Below are 25,514 nucleotides of genomic sequence, written 5' to 3'. Positions count from 1 at the left end.
TTCTGTCCAAAATGGGGCAAGTCTGGGACACTGCCACCAGATATGGAGGAAGGACCACTCTGCGCCACAACCTCTCCAACATGTGCTAGATGACTCTGGGAAGATTTTTTGTAGTTTGGTTGGAACCAAATACCAGCAATAAAGAAGTTTATAAGCATTTTCTTTTAATTTAACACAAATTGAACTGGAGGCTGTGTTAGTTCTAATTTCCTCCCAATCTTCATTGTCTAGCGTTTCCCCCAGGTCCCTCTCCCAAGCCCTCTCATGAGAATCTCGGCCGTTCGAATCAGGGACTTTAAGTTCCCAGTATAGTAAGGAAATGAGACCTTTGGTAGAAGATCGCCGGAGCGAAAGCGCTTCGAAAAAGTCAACGGTCTACGACCTAGAGTTAATTTGTTGGTAGAATGAAAATTTCTTACTTGTAGGTATTGGAAGAAATATGTGTTTGGAGTATTAAGTTTTGTTTTTAAATCATCAAATGAAGGAAATGAAGTGTTTTTGGTGATATCATTGAGGTAGCGTATGTCTTTTCGTTTCCAGTGTTCAAAGGATGAAGTTATACACCCTGTTGGAAATTTGACCATTGATTTTATATAGAATCAAGTTGTATTAATTTATATTTATATCCCAGGATAGATATTCCCCTGTTAACTGATATGTCAATGCAAATTTGCTTCAGATGCTTTTCAGCCTGAGAAATAGTTTGAGAATAATATCTTTCTGCCAATGTCTGGTAGACCATGTTGAAACTACAGATAACTAACTGGTCATATCAAAAGTGTCGTCACCCCTGTGTTTTACTGTTTTAGTTGTCAAGTGTCTTTGCTTTGGTAAAAGCCATTAAAACTGTAAGTAGCATTTTTGCTTTTTTCAGATGGGAGGTTGAAGCAAGTTTTATATCCCAGCCATGTCTTATTGGCTGACTGATTACAACACTAAACTGCTCGTGACCTTTCTCGGGATGTCCAACAAATAGTCAAAAATCATCATACCTCATCAGCTATAAATGTCCACTGTAATCAGCAATACGCAGAGCTGGATTAAGGCTTCGGGGGGCCCGGGGCACTTAAGACAGGGGGGCCCCTAAAATCTAAAATTAAGGGCATAGTGACACATCCTGCATTACATCACGTACAGCCCACAGTATGACACTTACAGCTCTCCCAGAGGGCTCGCTTAGGTTGTCTGCATAAGAAAAATCATTGCTTCCACAAACTAAAATACTGTACATTAAAACAATCATCAAAACACCACATTAAAATGGGTATTGACACCACACATTAAAACTAGCAATCATATCACACATTAAAAATACCATTGATAACGTACACTAAAACCAGCAATGATACCGCACGCTAAAACTAGCAATGATACTGCACTTTAAAAATAAAATATATAATGCACATTAAAACTAGCAATGATACCGCCACCCTCCTACAGACAAAAAAACTGCATTGTTGTGTACACCATTGAACAGTCACCAAAAATTGGGATTGTCCCACTAGAATCACAACATTTCACAGACTTTGCTGCTCTCTCCTACCTGTTCTTCTCACTTTCACCACCTGTGCTGCAGGTTTCTTTAGTTGTGGCTTGTCTGGATCCTGGAATGTTAGGGACCCTATTTGGAAAAAAAAATGGGTACATTTAGAAAATTACAGCCACCCCCAGCGTTAAATCAGTACCACTCATGATTAATAATTAGGCCTTTCTCCAGCCCCAACATTAAAATAATAGTATTCACATTTAATAAATAAACCTATTTCCCTCCCTACAAACAGCCCCAGCAATAAATTAATAGTATTTACATTTCAGAAATATACCTATTTCCCGCAACCGTCACTGCCATTAAATAATTCATAGGCACATTTAATAAAGGGACCTCATTCTCCCCAAACCACCCCATCTTAAATTAATTGTCCCCACTATTGTGTCTCTCCCCCCCCTTTTTCCTCATGCTGTGTCTCTCACCCTTTTTTCTTATACTGTGCCTTTCTCCCCCCTTTTTTCTCATGCTGTGCCTCTCCCCCTTTTTCCTCCCTACTGTGCCTCTCTTCTCCCCCTTTTTCCTCCATACTGTGCCTCTCTTCTCCCCCTTTTTCCTCCATACTGTCCCTCTCTTCTCCCCCTTTTTCCTCCCTACTGTGCCTCTTCTCCCCCTTTTTCCTCCATACTGTGCCTCTCTTCTCCCCCTTTTTCCTCCATACTGTGCCTCTCTTCTCCTCCTTTTTCCTCCATACTGTGCCTCTTCTCCCCCTTTTTCCTCCATACTGTGCCTCTCTTCTCCCCCTTTTTCCTCCATACTGTCCCTCTCTTCTCCCCTTTTCCTCCATACTGTCCCTCTCTTCTCCCCCTTTTACCTCCATACTGTCCCTCTCTTCTCCCCCTTTTTCCTCCATACCGTGCCTCTCTTCTCCCCATTTTTCCTCCATACCGTGCCTCTCTTCTCCCCCTTTTTCCTCCATACCGTGCCTCTCTTCTCCCCCTTTTTCCTCCATACCGTGCCTCTCTTCTCCCCCTTTTTCCTCCATACCGTGCCTCTCTTCTCCCCCTTTTTCCTCCATACCGTGCCTCTCTTCTCCCCCTTTTTCCTCCATACCGTGCCTCTCTTCTCCCCCTTTTACCTCCATACCGTGCTTCTCTTCTCCCCCTTTTTCCTCCATACCGTGCCTCTCTTCTCCCCCTTTTTCCTCCATACCGTGCCTCTCTTCTCCCCCTTTTTCCTCCATACCGTGCCTCTCTTCTCCCCCTTTTTCCTCCATACCGTCCCTCTCTTCTCCCCCTTTTTCCTCCATACCGTCCCTCTCTTCTCCCCCTTTTACCTCCATACCGTCCCTCTCTTCTCCCCCTTTTACCTCCATACCGTCCCTCTCTTCTCCCCCTTTTTCCTCCATACCGCCATCTCTTCTCCCCCTTTTACCTCAATACTGTCCCTCTCTTCTCCCCATTTTTCCTCCCTACTGTGCCTCTCTTCTCCCACTTTTTCCTCCATACTGTGCCTCTCTTCTCTCCCTTTTACCTCCATACTGTGCCTCTCTTCTCCCCCTTTTTTCCTCCATACTGTGCCTCTCTTCTCCCCCTTTTACCTCCATACTGTGCCTCTCTTCTCCCCCTTTTACCTCCATACTGTGCCTCTCTTCTCCCCCTTTTACCTCCATACTGTGCCTCTTCTCCCCCTTTTCCTCCATACTGTGCCTCTCTTCTCTCCCTTTTTCCTCCATACTGTGCCTCTCTTCTCCCCCTTTTTCCTCCATACTGTCCCTTTCTTCTCCCCCTTTTTCCTCCATACTGTGCCTTTCTGCGTTATTCCCTTTTTTTTTTTTTTTTTTTTAAACTTACCTTTCTTTTAGCTTTTCTTCTCTTCTGTCTTCTTGTTTCTTTCTTGGTCCTCTCCGCGCTGCTCCTCACTGAATGACAGGCGTGACTTGATGATGTCACGCCTGTCATTCAGTGTTGACAGTGCAGAGAGGAGGGAGAAGGAGGGACGCCAGCGCCGCGGTGAGGGGAGTATTGTATCTTTTTTTTTTTTTTTTTTTTAATACCCGGCTCCCCCACCAACGAATGGAGCCCCCCGCCCCCCGCCGATGCCGCCGACACCATTAAAAAAAAAAAAGAATAAAAATAAAATCAGTAGAAGTTAAGCACGCGGCGGCGGGGGGGCCCACGGAGAGAGGGGGCCCGGGGCACGTGCCCCCTGTGCCCCCCCCTTAATCCGGCTATGGCAATACGGGTGGGAACACATTGCAGGATACATAGCTTGGATGAGAGAGAAAAATGCAATGTATTAGAAATAAAATATATACCAGAACCATTACTGTTTATTTGTTCTTTCAAAGTCGCCTAAAATGAATGTCCTCCCTTTGATCATTTCTTTTCTTAGGCTTGGGCCAAGGAAACAGGGAAGTACCAAGAGGCTGTGGATGAACCTGACCCAGCTAAGTGGAAGGCTAATTTGCGTTGTGCTCTAAACAAAAGCAGAGAGTTTAAACTGCTCTACGATGGTACAAAAGAAACGCCCATGCAGCCATTCAAGATCTATCAGCTATGTGATCTTCCAGGGCAAAATGAAGGTACATTTCGGAGAAAAAATTCCCCTATTTCAACTGACAATAAGTTTAAACATTTTCATTTTGTTGCTACCCATCTCATTTACATTGTAGACTGTGGGTCGGTCACAAACAGAGATGTTGTATCAAACTTGCATCTGTAGGAAAGAACTTGGGGTTTAGTGACCATTGGTGAGTGCAGTTTAATGTACAGACAACAATAAATCAGAAACTAAACAAAGGTTGTATATTTTAAACAGGCTGACTTTAGTCAAATGAGACATAATTAATGTGAATCGCTGATAGGGTGGGAATTTATCGTTCGAGTACAGGAACAGGGGAATAAACTAAAATAATGCAATATTAAAGGCAACATAACGTTTTGTCAGATACATTAGTAAAAGGAAGAGAAAGTTAATACAGTTCTCCAAGAAGTGTGGAAGTGAAAACGGCTAATACGGACTACAGATCCAACCACGGGAGTAAAATAAGTTCATAAAGCTAGTCCAAAAGAGAAAATACTAACAATAAAGTGTGTTAAAACACAAATAGAAGAAAAGATTGCATAGTCAGTATATAAAGGGTGATACAAATCAGTTAGTTATATTATTGAAAGGAAATAAACAAAAGGAAACAAAGTTTGGGTAAAAACTGAAGGTAGTGTATATTTTCAAGTGGGCAACGAAAATGCATACTGCTGAAATATCTATTTTTGCTTTGTATTTCAAAGGGGTCATCTACACTAGAAGATATAAACAAAAAATAGGGGTTACTTGAACTCTCAAAAATAAATAAATAAATTTCAACCAATCACTGCTGATATGTATAATTCCAGGTATTTGGAGAATGGCATATGTTGTTCCACTACACAGCAAAAGCTGTAAGAAAATATGCTATACTATATAGACCAATGAATTGGGAAAGAAATGAAATCACTTTTCAAAAAAAAACAAAAAGATGTGTTAGAAGTTCAGAGGAAGAGCTGCTAACCAGTGGAGCATCTCAGGAATTAGTCTGGGTCCCTATTTAATGTATTCATTAGTGATATTATTAGTGGTCTACAAGGGAAGGTATGTCTTGTTTGTAATGATACAAGGATTTGTGACAGGGTTGATATCCACAAATTTGAAAGCAGAATACAGAATTTATTGCAATGTAATGTGAAATAGAGCAAAGGGAGCATTGGAATTATAGCGGTTTGTTTTTTAGAGTGGTCCTATTGCACCTTGTACCATTTAGAACACCCCCCCAAATAAAACAAAAAAATGGTTTTCTCCTTTCTTACATATATTATCTTAGTAAAATTTACTATTCAATCACTAGTTCCTTATTAGACTTGTGTTGTGAGTGATCTGAATAATATATTAATTGTTAGCCGTGTAAAGGGAGTAACCGCTTTCTCAATTATGTCTTGTGTTTTCTCTTTCTGTAGAGCCATTGGCTGATGACAATGGATGTGATGATGAGGAGGAGGTAAGAATCGTTTACTTAGGAGTGTACCATCCATGATGTAGATTTCATGCGAGCCATGTATGTACATATAAGGGTACTAGTTCAAAGAATCAGCTGGCATATTGGTAATTGCTTGGAATCCAGTGAGAACTAGTGAGCCATAGGTGCCTATGCTTGACCTAAAGCTGATGTGTTATACATACAGCATGTAGGTGTTCAAGGTCAACCCTATATGTGTCATTCATATGTATGATGTGTGATAAAGTTTTCAATTACATTCCTTTTCTTTAAAGCACAAATGTACAATAAAGTGCTTAACGCTTCACTGAAAATACACCTTCACCCCTTGGAAATTAAGCTAAACATACCCCACAGCAAATCTCCTTTTACTCTTAAAATATAATGCTTGCAATGTTTGAGATGTTGCGCTGTAATGGTCATGAAAGAAAATGCTCTTGTCTAGTATACAGCTCCAATCTGCCTAATGCGCTGCCAAGTTGTGTTGTAATTTTAACATGGATAAACAGGTACACTGGCATTATATACATGCATAATTGGCGTCAGAACTGCTTACCCATTATAAATATATTGTTACCAAGCTGTACACATGCTATGCTGGGGAATGAGCGGAGTCGGATCTGCATATGGGTTGGCAAATTAGACACTCAGGATGGCACAGGCCGACTACTGCCAATAGACGTTTGCCAACAGCACTAAGAGGCCGAATGTGACCATCTGATGACTGGATATTTGGGCATGCCCCAAATTAATCTTGTCCCTTTTCTAACAGATCATTGTTGTGCATTGCATTAGTTTTAGAGCCACACAGCAAAATTTGGAAAATGTTCCATTATCGCGGCTGATGCTACAGACCATATGACCCCCATGAGACTAAACACTAGCATACATTTAAATTCAGTCATTTGCAAGACCAGTTATATAAGTGTCTAGCTATACTTAATTTTGAACAACATCAAAAATGTATATTTGATAAGGTCTCTATCATCATTAGCAATTTATATTTCTGCAGTGCTGTACAGAGAACTCGCTCACATCAGTCCCTGCCTCATTGTATCTTACAGTCTAAATTCCCTAACACAAAGAGAGACTAAGGTCAATTTAATAGCCGCCAATTAAAGCCTACTGGTATGATTTTGAAATGTGATAGAAAACCAGAGCACCCGGAGTAAACTAAGGTAAACACGGGGAGAACATACAAACTCCACACAGATAAGGCCATGGTCGGGAATCGAACTCATGACCCCAGTGCTGTGATGCAGTAGTGCTAACCACTAAGCCACCGTGCTGCCTCTATTAATTTTGTAACCAAAATCATGTGAATAGAATATCTAATTTATTTGCATAGATAATAACATTTAAAGACGAGATGGAAAGTGACATTACACTCCTAATTCATTTCATTGTTTCCCTATTTGTACGTTTTGTGGATTTAATTTGTATTACAGTCAACATAGTCAAAGGAATGTATTACATCGTATTCAAAAATGTAAAGCACTAACAAATAATGCTGACCATTCTAAATGATTACACGTGTTAAATAAATTACTTTACCTGTTTACTTTACTAATAATATTTTTCTCTGTTCTTTGTACAGATTGACCACATATTCCCAATGCTTGATATTAGCGGTGAGTCTAAAAACAACTGGGGATTACCCAAACTGTTGAAATGGAGTGAAACCTTTGCCTGTTAGTACATGTATTGAGACACTCTATAACTTAGGTTATCTGTGACACAGGCTGAATGGTTTATGGAGTCTTCGATAGAAGAAAAAAATCCCTGGCTCTGTTTAGACTAAGACACATAATATGCCCAGGCTATTGGTCTATTACCCTGCATAAAACATAATTTGCGAAGAATGTAGACTAGCATATCTATCTGGATGCCCACATATGTGCATGCTTATGAACTCCATATATAAGTAATGACGCCACTATGATATGGTATTGTGCTGGTGAAAGTGGATTATGACATTATCTGGCAATGTTAAAAGCAAAATAATAATGTGATACAGAAAATGCAAACTTATACCACATTTATGCACCCTTTTGTCTGCCAACAGATACATCACTAACATTTAACTTTATTGTTATTTTTAAGTGTCATTACCACTGCTTTATATGTATCCTCCATTATTCTTTATATGTAACCATGTTTTTGCAGACCCACTTCCTCCTTACATCTGGCCCAAATCCGAGCCAAGTTTTAGCTCCTGTTCAAACATCATACAGCACAACCTGAGACCAACAGATCCTACGGTAACACCAGCTGCTCCTGGAGTATACCCTGGTGTGGAGTTGTCCCCCCAAGGCCTGGTGCCACAGCCTGTAGTTCTACCTCTTCCAGAACTGGTTTCTACGAGGGGACTTGAGCCAGTGCAAGATGCAGCTCTTCCTATACAAGGGGTGATCCCAGCACCCATTGAACAGGGAATCCCAGAGTTGCTCATTAGTCCCCAGATGCTACCATGTGAGTTAAGAGGAGGAGTATTAGTAATGTCATTTCATACACATCTGTTTCACTGTCAATGTTTGAAATTAATTTATTAGTTAGTGTAACGTGAAAAAGAGGCAGAGTGTCAAATCTTAAATAATGGACAGGATTTGAAGTACAAATAGTTAAATGCCATGAACACGAGCTTTATCCAATATCTTTTAATTATTCTACATCAGATTCTAGATATCATTTTGTAGAATGTACTAAATAAATGATAACTACAATCTGATTGGTTGCTATAGGCAACATCTCCACTTTTCACACCTACTGGAAATTCGCAGCTTGATACATGTACCCCCTGGAGTTTAAACATGGTCCAAATTTTAAAGGGAAAGTTAAGGTAGAAGTTGTATCAGTGTTTGGTAGTGAGAAATAGGTGCGGAAAAAGTATGGGGTAAGTAAGATAAATAAGCTAAAGCAGTGTTGGCTAACCTGTGACACTCCAGGTGTTGTGAAACTACAAGTCCCAGCATGCTTTGCCAGCTATCAGCTAGTTATCTACTGGCAAAGCATGCTGGGGCTTGTAGTTTCACAACACCTGGAGTGTCACAGGTTAGCCATCACTGTGCTAAAGGGACATATAACAATTTTTCACTCCTTATGACTAACATAAAGGTGTCAGTAGTGGGCAGATGGGTTTCTGTGGGAAACCTGCTTTTTTCAGTGGTCCCATAGACAAAATGTCAGTGCTTTAGGAAATGGTGCCTGGAACATTTGCAGCTGCTGTGCTGTGGCCAATAAGAAAGCTTAGACTATTTTACAAAATTATAGATACTATTGCTGGAGATTTACATTTTTGGGACACGGTGGTGATCTGAAAGTATGTATCTTGGAACTCCACAAACCCTCTTTTGCAAACTGTTAAGATACACTGAGAGACAACAAATACTAGGTGTGGTCTTATTGCGGACTTATTTTAGCTAAACCAAACAAGGACATGATTCTCCTAAATACAACTGCACAAACCAGGGATTTTCCACGTATGCCATTCTGTAAAAGAACAAAGTACACAGATTGCTCTTTTAAGACAAACCAAGTGTATGAAAAATCTTGCTGCAGTTCAAATCTTAACAACTTTGTCTGAGTACATTAAACTAAAATAAATTCATCAGGATTGATGAACAGTATCTGTTAAACAAATTGTAGTCATAATGTACAGGAAGTGTAACACAAGCTTGTAAACTGAGACAAAAGGAATGCGGTATTATGTCAGTTAAGTTATCATCAATATTATAAAACTACATTTGTTTAAATTTTCAGAAGAAAAAAAATGATTATGGCACTACTGTTAGGGGGGAATATTAATTTAAACAATATTTATAAAAGTGTGATACAGTTATGTTAATGAGTTCAGGACCTAGTTTAATACTAGAATGATTTTTGGGAAGACACTGTCAAAATACCACAGTAGCACATTATTCTCATATACATTATGATAATGATTTGCCCGAATAAGAATTAAATTACTTTTTTTATTTGTTATTTGTCTCTTGTTTTGGAAGGATAGAGCAGTCCATCAGGAGAGGCATGAAATTATAAAACATGAAATATACATTTAATTATTTGACATAGGAATGCAGCTTCTGTAGAATGAAAACTTAAATGGTGTCTTTCCTACTGTACTTTCTTATTTCAGTGACTGATCTGGAAATAAAGTTTTTATATAGAGGGAAGCAAGCCGGAGCAATGACTGTGAGTAATCCTCATGGCTGCCGCCTTTTCTACAGTAACATTGAGCCAACGCCAGAGCAAGTGGAGCTGTTTGGTCCTACTACCCTGGAACAAGTCCGGTTCCCTGGAACACATGAGATTAGTAATGAGAAACAGAAGTTCTACACTAACCATCTTCTGGATGTGATGGATCGTGGACTCATCCTCACCCTGCAAGGGCAGGATATCTATGCCATCCGCTTGTGCCAATGCAAAGTCTTCTGGTCTGGACCATGTGCCACCAACGCAGGTGGACCTAATCCAATAGAAAGAGAGAAGAGGATAAAACTATTCAGTCTGGAAACCTTCTTAAATGGTGAGAATTGGGGCTTGAGTAGCATAAGAATACAAATTTTAATGACTCTCTGTATGTGTATTAGAATTATTGTGTGACTGATAGCAGCTCTCCTTCCAGACTTCTTACATATATTTGAGTGTAGTATTGATGGGATTTACATTCTAGGCATAGTTTCCTTTTATACTTCTGTTCAATAGATGGTATGGAAGATCAGGTAGCTTCTACATATATTGCACATCCAATTAGTTTTCATACTATATGATAGTTATATTTGCATAGTTAGTAAGGTTAAAAAAAAGACGCAGGTTATTTGATTTAAAATAATTAACAATGAATTCTAATTGTTAATCTCCCATTGCAACAGTTTTCTTTATTGGTTATTTTTCCTACTTTATCATGTAGTGGTCCAAATCTTATCAGCTTTACTGTTCTTGCTGTTTATGTACTTTATTATTTTGGGATTAAACTTGCTATCTTTACTCCCACAGTCCAAAAACATACTTGTGAGTGAATTGGCTTCTTATAAAATGGACCTGTGTGTGTGTTATGGAATTTATAATGTAAGCTCCAATGGGACAGGGACAGATGTGAGGGATTACATATTCTGTATACAGTGCTTAATGATATAATTAGCGCTTTATAAATAAACAATAATAATATCTTTATGAATCTGTTTTTTGGCTGCAGTCGTCAATATGTTTCAGTCCCTTCTAATTGTAACAGTTTAAATGCTTTCAACACTTTCTTATTTAACCACATTGATTGCCATCTTTTACTAGATAATTCGGTGCCATACAGTATATATTTGCAACATTATTTATTTAGAATATTTAAAAAGGTCCCATTTGGAACCTTGTTTTTATTTAAGAGTACAAATTTCCAGACTACACGCTTCAGTGCGTCTCTTACTGATCAAGCTTTGACCTTCTAAAATTCATATTTTGTGTAGCTCTTAAAAAACATTTTATTGCAACTCAATATTCCTTAAATGGCAGAGGTTCCTCCAATGGGGTTTTTCTACCACTTGAGTGACTAGCTCCTCCCCTATTATGCCCCTCGTATGAGAGCCATCTTCAGTTTTTAGAACAAAGCCCAGAATTGAGGGTCAACAATGTGTAATAATAACAAACGGAAAAGTAAACACCAACAAACATCCAGAGTAATGTGAAGGAGCGCAGTGTCCCCCAATGAAATCAGAAAAATAGATTTTACAGAGTAAAAAAATGATTTATTCTCTTTCCTGTCATTGGGGGACACTGCGACACACTGGGGACATACCAAAGTTGCCCCTAAGGGAGGGAATGCTTTGTAATAGCTGCACGTAACACATTGCACCCAAAGCTAGTATCCTGAGACGCATTTTGAAAAAGTGTGGACAGACAACCATGTCGCAGCCTGACAAAAATGATCAGCCGAAGCACCGTGACACGCTGCCCACGAAGGACCCACAGCCCCGGTGAAATGAGCCTTCAAACCCACCGGCAAATGCCTTAGCCACCTGAACATAAGCCAAGCGAATGGTGGACGTAAGCCATTGAGCAATGCATTGTTTAGATGCTGTCCAACTTTGCTTGTGGGCACCATAGAGTATGAAAAGTTATTTTGTCGTACAAACGGAAACCATCATGTCGACATGCCACAGGAGGCCCTGGACCACATGCAGAAGATGCAAGGACGCATCTGAAGACTGGGACAGATGACAGAAAGCCGGAACGACAATCTCCTGGTTCAAGTGAAACTGAGAGACCACATTTGGCACAAAGGAGGGTTTTGTGCAAAGCACCACCCGATCAGAGTGAAATACCAGAAAGGGGGCAGGGGGTTGCAGCACAGCACCCCCAGCGTCCCAGCTCAGACACACAATGAGCAGAGGAACTGATGAATAAAAATACCACCTTCCAAGTGACAAAACGGAGATCAACAGAATCCAAAGGCTCAAAGGGGTCCTTAGTAAGAGCCCTAAGCACCAGATTAAGCTCCCAAGGTGGAACCAGATGTACAAAGGGGGGTTAAGTATGTAAAACCTCCTGCAGAAAAGTCTGAACATCCTTCATAACTGCCAGCTTGGGTCGAAAGAAGATTGAGAGTGCCGAGACCTGCAGTTTTAGAGAGTAGACAGCTCTTATCAAAACTGACCTGCAGGAAAGAAAAGATAGCATGCAGGACAGATTAAAGCGAGAAGTATGAAAAACTGTGACTTTGAAACCACTGGATGCAAGTCTCCATACCCGATAACAATTGCCAGAGGAAGACTGTTTCAGCACCTTAATCATAGTCCTCACAACCCTTTGCGAGAAACCCCAGGCCGGAAGAATCAGGGTTTCAGTAGACAGACAACCTAAAGAGTGGCAGCGAGGGCCTTGTACCAGAAGATCTGAACAAAGAGGCAAACGGTAAGGTCCCTAGAACGTCTGACTACCACATTCTGCGTGAACAATCTAAAGCCTCCAGAATCGCGGGAACCTGTTCCCCTTTGAATTTCATGAGCACCCATAGGAGCATGGGAAACAAGAATACTAGAAGATACTGCCACAGGATTGTCAATGCAACAGTGTAACTTGCGGAAGAGAGGGACCTTAAAGTTCAGATGGGACACCATGAGGCCTGGCTGACCCCAACTTTGAACCAAAAGGGCAAAGACCTCCGAGTGCAAGGATCATTTCCCCGGGCGGTTCCTGTTGCGGCTGAGGTAAATGGCCTCTCGGTCCTACACCCCCAGGATGAATATGGCAGAGATAACTGGAACATGACATGATCTGCAAAGCCTCCTGTATCACCATGGCACAACGTTTCCCCTTGATGGTTCAAGTAGGCTACTGCCATAGCATTGTTCGTTTGGATCTTCAGGGGCCGAATGGCCAGAAACCTCTGACCCAGAATGAGAACCCTGTTTATCGCTCGGAGTTCCGGCACATGTGTGGGCAATAAAGACTCCTGTGGAGACCAGACGACCTGGAACCTGGAACCGGAGATGACAGTTGACCGCTCCCCAACCGGATAGACTGGCATCTGTGATAACCATTGTCCACTCGCAAGGATAGAAGGACTACATCTTTACAAGATTTGCTCTGGTCAACCACCATGTGAGGTAGTGATGCTTGGCTGTTGACAGCTTGATGATCTGCCTGTCCAGATGAAGTGTGGACTTGGACCTCTTCTGGAGAAGCTCCCTCTGGTGCGGCCAGGAATGAAACTGAGCAAAGGACTCCCGTTGAACACAGAAACCATGGTACCCAGTAGATTCATACAGCGGAGAAGGGACATTTCCTGTCTGGCTGGAAGGTAACTGGTCTTGTTCTGATGCGAAAGAACCTTGTCTTCAGAGAAATACATTTTCTGATATACCATGTCAAATTTAGACCCAGAAACCGCATCCAACTATGAGATTCCAAAAATTGAACAGTCCGGTGAATGTGCAGTAGAAGGGCACATTCAGACGGAAAACACATAATGCCGGCCATAATTATTGTGAAAAGCCACAATCACACCTGCCCCTTGTAGCTCTAAACTCTTGATGACACACAAGGGCAGACCTGTGGTGAAGAATCTATGCGGGGAAAAGTTTACAAAGTCAGTAGCATAGCCTCAAGTCACTATCCCTCGAACCAGGGGCGGATTGTCCATAGGACTTATCGGGAGGTTTCCCGATAGGCTGGTGGCCTAATGTGGCTGCCCAGGGGCCACCTCATTTATCACTGTTTTTTTAAAAAAAAATTCCTTTTTTCTATATACATACAGTGTATATATATATATATATATATATATATATATATATTTTATTTTTACACCCAGCGTGGAATGCATGGTGGTGGGGGCAGCCAACGGTTGAGGCGATGAAGGGATGGATGACTGGGTGGCGCTTGGGGCGATAAACGGGGTGTGTGTGGTGATCAAAATATCGCATACTATTGCTGAGTGTTAGAGAGCTACGTGTCCATGTGTGATGACTTCACCGCATGTGTAGATCCAGTGTGTAAACACAGGGGAGAGGGTTGAAGAGAGGACAGCTCCTCTGACTTCCTGCCTTCTGAGTTCCTTCACATGAAGAAAATGTACAGTACATTATGTTAACTCAGTATGGTATGTTAACTCTGGCACACCCAATCATATAGACTAGCACCATATGTCCACTATAAATGTAGATTATCTACCTGCCTCTAGCTCATCTCATCCAGTGTCGGCATAAGTAATCACAGCAGCAAATTGTGAGGATGCCTGTTGCTGAGTAAACATGCTGGGCGCAATCATACAGGGGCAGACACACTAGGCGCACACATCACACATACATGGGCAGACACACTGGGCGCACACATCACACATACAGGGGCAGGCACACTGGTCACACTCAGGGCCTGATTAAGCATTCAGACCACCCCTGGCTAATATAATCATAGCGCCTCCTCGCTTTCCACGCCAGGGTAATAAGTGGTATGCAAAAACAAATTCATCCATAATTTAAAATCCGACTTCCTTCACCCCCCCACCAATATTTACATTTGCGTGTTTTAGCAAAAGTACGCTCCTCATGACTTTTTAAACGGGTCCCATTGATCTTTGTCACTAATTTCATTTAATTAAAAAATTAACTGTATAGTGGAATAGGGGTGTGAGTGAGCGCTACTGATGGGGGCTGTCACACCTGCACTTTTCATTGTCTCCTACTCGCTTATCCTCAAATGCCTACACAAGAATGATGCATTGTCTTTGTCACGAACATCCAGCCTGTCCCAGATACAGCAATCTGAACAGCTGGCCGTGATTGGTGTCGCCTTATTCCCTTAACAATGAATACATCTTTTCTGCCACCACAAAGGATTTATTATGGTGTCCTTACGTTCACCAGAACCACTTATTAATGTTTCATACTTAGATCATATACACATGTAGCATGAGCCTCCCTGGGCTTTGTAAATTCACAAAGAATCACGGAGAACACACTAGATTAAATTTATTTAATCTGAAAAATGGTTTAGTTACAAAAATTATTAACATGGCATACAATATTTTTGCACAAATAAGTTTCAGAAAATAAAATAGGAAATAAAATCAGAATTACTACTTACTAGTTAAGACCTGGGGCTAGATTTACTAAGCTGCGGGTTTGAAAAAGTGGCGATGTTGCCTATAGCAACCAATCAGATTCTAGCTTTCATTTATTTAGTACCTTCTACAAAATGATAGCTAGAATCTGATTGTTTGCTATAGGCAACATCCCCACTTTTTCAAACCCGCAGCTTAGTAAATCTAGCCCCTGGTGTGTGAGGGAACACAATTGAGGAAAATAGGACATTTCAGTTTTGATAGACCCCCTCATGAGAATGCACACGTTCTTGTCTAAGTCAGAAAACCTTTTTGTCACATAGCTCTCACCCCCCACCTTTGGAGCTTAGCTGTCATTAAGGACAGATTGATCTCCCAAATGTCACAGGTAGAGCGCTTGGAGTCCGCATTAGCCAACCAAGATGACAGACATAGAGAATGCCTAGCTGCAATAATGAGAGCAGAAAGGTGGGAGTTTACAGAAAATGCATCCAAGGATGCTTGACCTAAAAATCAGAAGCTTTTTGAATATGTTCAGCCAAAGTCAACAACTCAGCCCTGGGTTTGTGTTCTTGCAGACGATTAGATAACTGTTGTGTCCAGGTCTGAATGGCCTTATTGACTTACACTGTAGAAATGTTTGGTCTAAACAAACTTTCCGCTGTCATATATGCAGAACGAAGAAGGAAGTCACACTTCTTATCCATTGCATCCCATAGCTAAACCTTGCACCGGAATAGCAGTGTTTCTGGTTAGGCAGTCAATAGGAAGATCCACTTTTGGAGAATGCTCCAAGTTAACAGACTCCTCCGATGGCAAAGGATAAAGTGATTTAAATCTACCTGGCATCTGTTACCTCCTGTCAGGCTTCTGTCATGCCTCAGCAAGCAACTCTACGAGATGGGGAGAGGGAGAAAAACAAACAGTCTGCTTCTTCTGCCATTTTGAAAAGGGAGAAGCCAGAAGAATTCATCAATGTTTGCCTAACCCTCAGGATTAAATCTTCTACACTCGAAAATTTAGATGTGTCATCCACACTATAAGGATCCTTCCACTCAGAATCCTGATGTAATTCCCCATCGTTATCCGGCGACAATTAGAACTAGAAACGGGGCCCTGGAGCATCTCAAGAATTAGACTGTTTCCCGAAGGCCTATGGGGGAATGAGAGAAGGCATTCCAATGAGGAAGCAGCCTTTGCCAGACCCTGGTCGGACTCGGCCAGAGTCAACGCCAAACCAGCCTTAGACTGGAAAGCCCCACTAGTGGATGACTGTGAAGGCTGAATGTTTAGTGTAGTAAGAGAAGAAGAGTCACCTACCTCATTAGACCTGACCCAAGTGAGTTTGGCTATGGATTATGCCAGTTTCTCTAATCCCACAGATGCAGTCGGGAGCAAACGCTGTTCATGAAACTCTGCCTTGCTCACTGCACAACGGGTATCTGGGAAAGACTGTCCACAAAATAATTTAAATAGTTACACTTGGCACAAGTATAGTATTGCACAGGCTTTCCAGTGGACCATTTAGTCTTGGAAGGCCCTTTCTCAGACATGGGGACAGTAAATTTAAAAACACACCAGAGAATATTGCAGAAAATCAGACCCCACCCTTTATAACTGTATTAAAGTATAATTAGGTGGTAATTACACCTATATGTAAAAGCAACCCAGGTACTGCTTAAAAAAATACAGTGAAAGAGTACTCCCCGCTGAGAACTACAAATGTGCTAAGCCACACTCTCCAGCCCGGAAGGCTTGTCTGCTCGTGTGCAGTGTCACAAACTTGCTCCCAGCTGCCGTGACTATGGGGTGTTTGCTGTATGAGGTCACACACAATTCCAGCTCGCAGTCTCTCTCTACCCATTACACAGGTTATAGACCTACTGAATTGCCCCCACACAGCGCTCTCACACCCCAATACACTTTAGTTTTTGCCACCACTTATTGAATACGGGCAATAGGACCCCAATATACTGTCCCACACTGGCACACAAGTCTTCTAGCTACCACAGTCTAACAAGGCCCCCACCAGCAAACAAAGGGTTAACTCTTCACACCTCCAGACTGTTACACAAATGTAAATGCAAACACACACTAAGCTTGTTAATCAAATGTATCAACAAATCACACGCTAGCATGCAAAGGATACAAGGACACAACATGTTAAATTATAGATTTAATATACAAAAGTACAGGGCATTCAGATATAAAAAACCAATAAATAATAACTTGACATAACATACACATGCAAAAACAGTTTAAAATAAAAAAAATTGAATTCAGAGCATAACTTACAGATAAGTGGTATATTCTGGCAAAGAGAAATTGGCTTGTAAGATGGACAGCTTATCAATGTGAATTGATTTCCCAAAAGTCGGACAATTTGCTGTACCTTTTGAAGACACTTCCACACCTCTTTCTACCCCCAGGGGTTGTGGCCTGTGACACCTTTTTCAATCACCATTTGCATGTTGCCTGATTTACTACCCAATTCTACTATGTGACCTAACTTTTCTGTGGAGCATCACACAGACCCAGTTTTATTATTAATAAATCATCTATGAATTTGTCCATCATTTGATACCAAACACGCTCCGATACAATGTAGTCGTAGAGCTTATACTCATTTCCTTAACTTCTCTGTGGGCCAAAATTCTGAATTTGCCATATGAGCTGCCCTTCATCATGCTATGGAGGACTATTTGGTTGATCACTACTTTTATTGATTTTAAGTGCCATATTTTAAAACTGAATTCTATTTATCTATATAAAGTATAGCCAGGTTAGCACATGGCCCCTGTGAGCCAGACACCATGTTGAGAGGATCCTAAAAGTCTATTCAGGTGTCAAAACTCCATGCAGGCCAGGATACATCTCACAGCAGGGGCTCTTTGAAGCTGCCACAGGTGACACTATCTCACGCTGGAACATACAACAGACGTTCTGTCTTCCCATTTTACAATTTAATATATCAAATGAATCCATTGATAAATTGAGCTAACATTTATACTGCAATAATGATTTATCCCCAGGGCCGGACTGGGACTAAAAATCAGCCCTGGCATTTCAAGCATACAGGCCCATCTCTGTTGATGAGCAGGACAAAACTGTGTGCCGCTGCGCAGCAGCGCGCCACCAGGGGTGTGCCCACATTATGTTGGGGGCGTGGTCAACATGGGGCATTGATACATACATTATAAGAAAACATTACATTTATCAGACCCTCCCTATCATACCACACCCCACCCCAGAAACACATTACAACACCCCCAGCCCACTGCACTTATCTATGCTTCTGATGCTGCTGACATCCAGCAGGATGGGAACTTCCTGTAGAGTGAGCAGGGAAGCACTTAGTCTCACAAGATTAATAAATCTCATGAGATTTAGAGCTCCTCAGCTTGCTCTGCAGGCTGTGTCCTATCCAGGAACTTGGAGTAGCTATTCGCTCCCTCCTGCTAACCAGAGCTAGATTAAGGCTCGGGGAGGCCCTAGGCACTTAAGACAGGGGGACTCCTATGATGTAATATGGTTATTAGACACATTTTCAACAAATACACAGGCAATACTGTGAGCACTACTATTAGGTGCACACAGTTCTGCCTTCACAAGCAGTACAATGTGAAGCAGTACATACCTCCCAACTGTCCTTGTAGTCAGACTAAATCCTGACTAAGCGGGACAGTCAGCCACCAAATTCAGGACAGTTGGCAGAATGTCCTGGTCTCTCTTACCTGTCTTGTCATTGTCTCCACTTGTGGCCGCTGGTGTCTTTAGATCAGTTGCTGCTTGTCTGGATCCTGGAATGTTGGGGGCCCTATTTGGGAAAAAAAATGGTTACATGAAATTTAGAAAACTCCAACCAGCAGCGGTGTTAAATCAATATAACACCCACGTTTTAAAATTAGGCCTTACTCCAGCCCCAACATTAAAATGATAGTATTCACATTTGATAAATACATCTATTTACCTCCAACTAGCCCTGACATTAAATAGTATATACATTTAATAAATCGACCTATTTCCCTAAAACCAGCCCCAACATTAAATTAATAGTATTCCCATTTAATAAATAAACCGCTTCCCCTCCCTCCAAACAACCCCAGCAAGAAATTAAATAGCATTTATATTTAATAAAAATAAACATTTCCCACAACCATCTCAGGCATTAAATAATTCATAATTTAATTTAATAAATATCCCTAATTTTCCACAAACAGCCCCACATTCACTTAATAGCACACATTAGTCATATACTGTCCCCCACACAGATTAGCCATTTTTTATTTTCCCCCTCCTACAGCCATTGCCCCCATACAGACATTTTCACCCTTAATTCCCCCTGCAGCCATTGTCACACTCCCCCCCCTTCCCCCTGCAGCCATTGTAACACACCCCCCTTCCCCCTGCAACCATTGTCACACCCCCCTTCCCCCTGCAGCCATTGTCACACACAACCCCCTTCCCCCTGCAGCCATTGTCACACACCCCCCTCCCCCCTGCAGCCATTGTCACACACCCCCCTTCCCCCTGCAGCCATTGTCACACACCCCCCTTCCCCCTGCAGCCATTGTCACACACCCCTCCTTCCCCCTGCAGCCATTGTCACACCCCCCTTCCCCCTGCAGCCATTGTCACACCCCCCTTCCCCCTGCAGCCATTGTCACACCCCCCCTTCCCCCTGCAGCCAGTCACACACCCCCCCTTCCCCCTGCAGCCGTTGTCACACACCCCCCCTTCCCCCTGCAGCCATTATCACCCCCCCCCTTCCCCCTGCAGCCATTGTCACACTCCCCACAGCCATTGTCAATCACTTCCTCCGTGTATTTTTACTCATTCCCCTCCCTTGCAGTACCTGTCATTATCCCCCGGACACACCAACTCACCTCAACAACCCCGCGCGCTCAACAGACTGACAGATCCTAGGCGGCTGCGTGACGTCACATCGCGCAGCCGCGCGGAAGTTATATAAACCCCCCCCCCCCCCCCCCCCAAAAAAAAACAGATCGGCCCTTCTGGCAAATGCCAGAAGTGCCAGATGGCCAGTCTGGCCCTGTTTATCCCTTATTCCCCACAATTATGTGATGGTTTAACCCTTATAAATAACCAAGTTCTCCATGTTCACGACATGCGGTCTGAGGCAGGAGCTGTGTACTGCTTGTGCAGTGAGACGTCCGGCTTTTCCCTGCAGCGTCAGCGTAGCCACTGAAGCTGTACTCTCCTCTAAGGAGAGCTGCTTTGGCGAAATCCCAGCTGAGAGCCTGTGTGTTAACACCGCTTGCTTGTTGTTAGGGATCATCAGACTTCCGCCGGAGCACTGTTTGAGCAGTGCGGCGGTTAGAATATAGCATGCACTGCTCCAAAAAAAAATATGAAGGACCTGGTAGGCAGTCAGGGAGAGGGAAGCCCAAAGACTACCCGATTAGGGACCCAGGGTGAAGGCAGCTACCAGGCACTTCACCCCCTGGGAAGCATCCCGAATCAGACATTGTAAAAAATAGAAATATTTAAGTAAAAATAAAATCACAGGGCAGGAGCCCATAGAAAAACAAAACATAAAAAACCCCATCCACTCTACTCCAGAGGACACTTTAGAAAATCTGAAGATGGCTCCCTTGGGTGGAGCATAGAAGGGGAGGAGCTAGCCACTTAAAACATTTGAGTGTTCGTGTCTTTACTCCAGATCCATCTATTGTACTCCAATGCGTCAGTGTTCCCCAATGGCAGGAAAGGGAAAATTCAGTTACTTTTCAGGGCTACAAAGTGTGTTTGAAAAATCCAATTACAATGTTAGAAAGCACAGTAAAAGGCAAGCACTTAGCGTAAACAAAGCACAAAAGGCTAATTTAGACATGCGCTTTTAGAGCATTTTCTTATATAGCTTGTCGTATAGAAAAGGTGCGAGAAAAGCAGTCCGAGAATAATGCAGGCACACGTTGAGCAGTGTGGCCCCCTGCTGCTGCTCACACACAAACAGGTGTTTTGAGGGATCCAAAGTGCTACACGAGTGAGCAGATGATATGTTCTACAACAGGGATTAATGATCCCAAGCTCCATACAGAACTAGGGAGCCACTAGTTTCTTTATTTCTTATCTGCAGTGTCATTTTATATTTTGGGTCACACCTCTTTGGGGGATTGTTTGGTATATTGGGGACAGCAACTTGACCAGAGAAACCATCTTTTAGATTATTGCTTGATGTGTGTGAAGCATTGAGGCGACGTTGCACGTGGCCATTTTTAGCTACATACTTTTTACAAATTGCAGATTTCTCCCACACGCACACAAACACAAACACAAAAAAAAAGCCATTCTGGTCTCATCAGGGTGTGTAATTCGATAAACAGCTTTTATTATTTTTTTTCCCTTAGAGCTTATTGCTTGCCAGAAAGGACAGACGAACATGTTGCCTCCATATGAGATATTCTTCTGCTTTGGAGAGGAATGGCCAGACAAAAAACCAAGAGAGAAAAAACTCATCACCGTCCAGGTACTGACCATGTAGTTATTCATGAAAACATACTTCATTCCTCTCCTTTTCCATTGTCAGGACAGTTATTTTTTTTTCTTCTGCCATTATAGAATATATCACTTACTATGGATTTCTCCTAAACCATGTTTTTATTTTTGACATTATAGGTCATTCCTGTGGCTGCTCGCTTGCTGTCTGAAATATTCACAGGTGAATCCTCCTGGTCAGCAGATAGTATAAAACTGCAGATCTCACATCCAGACCTAAAGGACAAGATGGTGGAACAGTTTAAGGAACTTCATCAGCTGTGGCAAAGCCAACAGGCTCAACTAATGGTCGCAGAAAGGGGAGGACCCAATCCTGGAGATGATTTAGGCTCTGGTCCATGGCCCATGCATACAGGAAGCATGCAGTAAACTTTGATGATTTGGACACATGGGGCAGAATTTACAGGATTTGGCATGACAATCGATTACCGCTACAAAACCACAAACTATTTTCCGTGAATTCCATTTACGTAGCTGCTGAAAGGCAGCACCCCACTGTGTATGTGTACAAACGAATTTTGGACAACCGATTTGAGTAGTTGTATTTGCTTAAAGTTGAGCAGCGGAAAACTTCCCTATTTTGCAAGCAAGACTTGAAAGAAAGAAAAAAGAAAAAAATCCAAGTTTGCTTCTGCTGCAGAATATCTCAGGAATATAATTCTTACTCATGTTTTATGTGGAGTTACCAAAGCAACAATAGATAATTTTTGTGAATAATGATTATAGTTTCAAGAGTCGTCGGGCCTGCATGGTCTATCCATGTACAATGTGTTATTTTATTTTTTTGCTGTATATAACTGGGATTCATATCACCCCATCCTACAGTCACTTAACACTGAAATACTTTCATTTCGAGCATCAGTTATTATGCATCACCATTTCTAAATAAATGTGTAGTTTCAATAGTAAAATAGAGGAACAGATTTGCTTTGGGCTACTGTTTCTATTTTCACTTCTGTATTCTGGCTCATTGGCTATTTCTGAAGATTTGCTTCATCTTACATTAAATGGAAGTTGAGTCATGTTTCTAAATGGGATTTTCTTAAGAGTTAAGTAAGCCATACATTTGCTTTTTAAACTAGTGTATACTACTATATTCAATCTACTCAGGCAAAATAAATCTCTTCCTTAAACACAGACGATGTCAAAATAAATATACTTGTTATAGGGATCAGTCTTTCTTGTTGCACTCAGACATTTATGATCCTGTATCATCCGTATGAGTATCACACAAGTTGTGGCACAGACATTTAATGATCCTCATATTGCACCATTTTCCCATTGGTTTTCACTAGATAGAACTCAAGAGAAACTTATTATCTACATGAATATTCAGCATAAAGATCCAAAACTTATGCCGGCAAACTAAGCATCTGTCATGTATAATTTCCCTTCAAATAAACTGGGATATATTGTTAATTGAAATAAACCCTACATATGGATCCCTTTTAAAAAATAGAAATAAACTAGATTTGTGGAACTAATAGTCTTCTGAACAGTTTCAAAGTTATTTTATTAAGCCATAATAAATGCTAAGTATAAATTACCCAAGATAACTGGCATGAATATAGACCCATCATTGCACAATGGAACCACATTAAAGTGAAGATTGAATGTTTGTTGCGTTGTTCATTTGTTTGGGTCACTGCAATAAGAATTTATAAAGCTCTATGCTATATTTGTTTACTTCTGGCTCCACAGTAATCAAACCATTCCATCACTATTCCTCCTTTGTAGATCTAAAGTTCTGTTGTCCATACAGAGGTGGACAGGAGATAAATACCGTATATACTCGAGTATAAGTCGACCCGAATATAAGCCGAGGCACCTAATTTTACCACCAAAAACTGGGAAAACTTATTGACTCGAGTATAAGCCTAGGGTGGGAAATGCAGCAGCTACTGGTAATTTTTTTTTCTTCAAAAGCTCATTTCTGTTTAATTACTGTAATTTCAGTCAGAGTTTTAAACACTCAGGATAATCAGTCTTAAAAAATGATGTCATAACTCAAACATTTCTATAGGGATTCTCACCAGATCTTTTGTAGGTCTATTAAAGTCCATATTAGAGGACTTTAAATGTTTATGTGCCATTCATTCTCGTTTTACTCACACTCCCAAAAACCAGGCATTCCAAGGATAATTGTGAATGGTCTTGTATGCATTAGTCTATTTATCTTAAATGAACATGCACTACATGTCTTCCATATATTTTAATGGAGATGTGATGGCTTGCAAATAGTCCACACTTTAACCTTTTACTTTACTTTATATTTGACACAATATTTTCATGGACCTATTAGCTGCCCTATTTTACAATGTGCACCAACTTAATATAAAGCTACACTGTTTCCTGACCAGCGCAACAAATATACTTTACAAGGAGACAGCGAGACAGCGAGAGAGACAGCGAGAGAGACAGCGAGAGAGACAGCGAGAGAGACAGCGAGAGAGACAGCAAAACAGCGAGACAGCGAGAGAGACAGCGAGAGAGACAGCGAGAGAGACAGCGTGACAGCCTTTCACTTACCCCGCAGTGCGTTCCACTGACAGGAAGTTCGGCATTTGCGTTCCAAATGCCGAACTTCCTGTCAGTGGAACGCACATGCGTTCCACTGCGGAAGATAGGAGCTCAGGGACCGGACGCCAGGTTAGTTCACCCGTGTATAAGCCGAGAAGGCTTTTTCAGCATACAAAAATGTGCTGAAAAACTCGGCTTATACACGAGTATATACGGTACTTTGCAGTGGCAAGAGTCATATAGCACACATTGACATAAAATGAAAACCAAGACATGAAAAACCACTTGTCTGGGTTGTAAGTAAATTAGGTAGTTTAGGTAAAAGTGCCACCCATAATTAGGGTAACATAATTTATTACTGTAAAACAGTAAGCAAGTTGTAATAGAACAACCGAAGCTATTGCTACAGCACCACAGCGTAAGCCAGTGGTTCCCAAACTTTTGCAGTCCGCGGCATCCTTAGATTCTCCATAATTTTTTCAAGGCACCCCTTTCAAAATAATTACTGAGCAGTCCTGTTTTTAGAAGTAGTTAGGTCAAAAAAATGTAATAAGTATTTAGGTCAGGACAGACATACTTATTTAGTTGTATGCAAAAATGCCCCTCTGCCCCCTCCTCTGCCCTCTGTCACGCTGTCCCCCTCCTCTGCCCTCTGTCACGCTGTCCCCCTCCTCTGCCCTCTGTCCCCCTCCTCTGCCCTCTGTCACGCTGTCCCCCTCCTCTACCATAGGGGTGCCACGGGCCAGCCAGATAAAAACAAAAAACAAAATATAAGATAAAAATATGGGGGATCTGCACTTCCCACGTGGAAGAGAAATAGGGCAGCCAAGGAGAAAAACAAAGGAGATGGTCTGAACTTCCTAATGATGCCAAAACAAAAAACTGAATTCCCCAGCGCAAAGGGAAAGGGAATAGATATTTAAGAAGAGATATGAGTCAGAGAATATAGATTTATTTAAATGTATTGCAAAACTAAACACAATAGATGAGATAATAAAATATTCTATTGTAGTGCAAACTTGCTGTTAAAAACAAATAAATTGAGCACTTTTTTAGTCAATGTTATAACGTTGGAAAACTGGAGATGTATGCAGAGAACTCTGTAGGTCTCTAGCACAAGGGCATTAGCCGCCTGTCCATAGATGGATTGGAATGTCATGGGTTAAATCACGAAAAGGTCCGTGCACAGGTCTGGGAATGGTGGGTAATGCACTTACCTTCCTCCCCAGGCTGTCTGTCCGGATGCTCCTAATCCAGGGTCAACTTAACAGATGCAGATACCGCTCTCAGTCGGTAACTTCTCCTCGAGACCTCTCTCACGCAGCTTATCAGTCTAGAAATCCACGCGGCGACGGGACCCAGCATCCTCCTCTCTGTGAGAGGGGAGGATGCTGGGTCCCGGCGCCGCGCGG

General features: G+C 41.8%; 1 protein-coding gene across 2 annotated transcripts in view; it reads left to right on the top strand.

The window, feature by feature from the left end:
* Positions 1–23,200, top strand: part of IRF5 (interferon regulatory factor 5) — a 37,882-nt gene extending 14,682 nt beyond the window's left edge. For both annotated transcript variants that reach the window (XM_075208531.1, XM_075208532.1), the window contains exons 3-9: positions 3,881–4,070; positions 5,479–5,519; positions 7,114–7,147; positions 7,683–7,988; positions 9,652–10,041; positions 21,435–21,553; positions 21,703–23,200. In XM_075208531.1, the coding sequence (XP_075064632.1) occupies positions 3,881–4,070; positions 5,479–5,519; positions 7,114–7,147; positions 7,683–7,988; positions 9,652–10,041; positions 21,435–21,553; positions 21,703–21,951 (1,329 nt within the window). In that variant the 3' untranslated portion in view covers positions 21,952–23,200. The remainder of the gene's footprint in view (positions 1–3,880; positions 4,071–5,478; positions 5,520–7,113; positions 7,148–7,682; positions 7,989–9,651; positions 10,042–21,434; positions 21,554–21,702) is intronic.
* Positions 23,201–25,514: the final 2,314 nt, after the last annotated feature.

Source organism: Mixophyes fleayi, chromosome 4, assembly GCF_038048845.1.
Source record: "Mixophyes fleayi isolate aMixFle1 chromosome 4, aMixFle1.hap1, whole genome shotgun sequence".
In the NCBI taxonomy this organism is placed as follows: domain Eukaryota; kingdom Metazoa; phylum Chordata; class Amphibia; order Anura; family Limnodynastidae; genus Mixophyes; species Mixophyes fleayi.
This window is presented reverse-complemented; position numbering and strand designations above follow the sequence as displayed.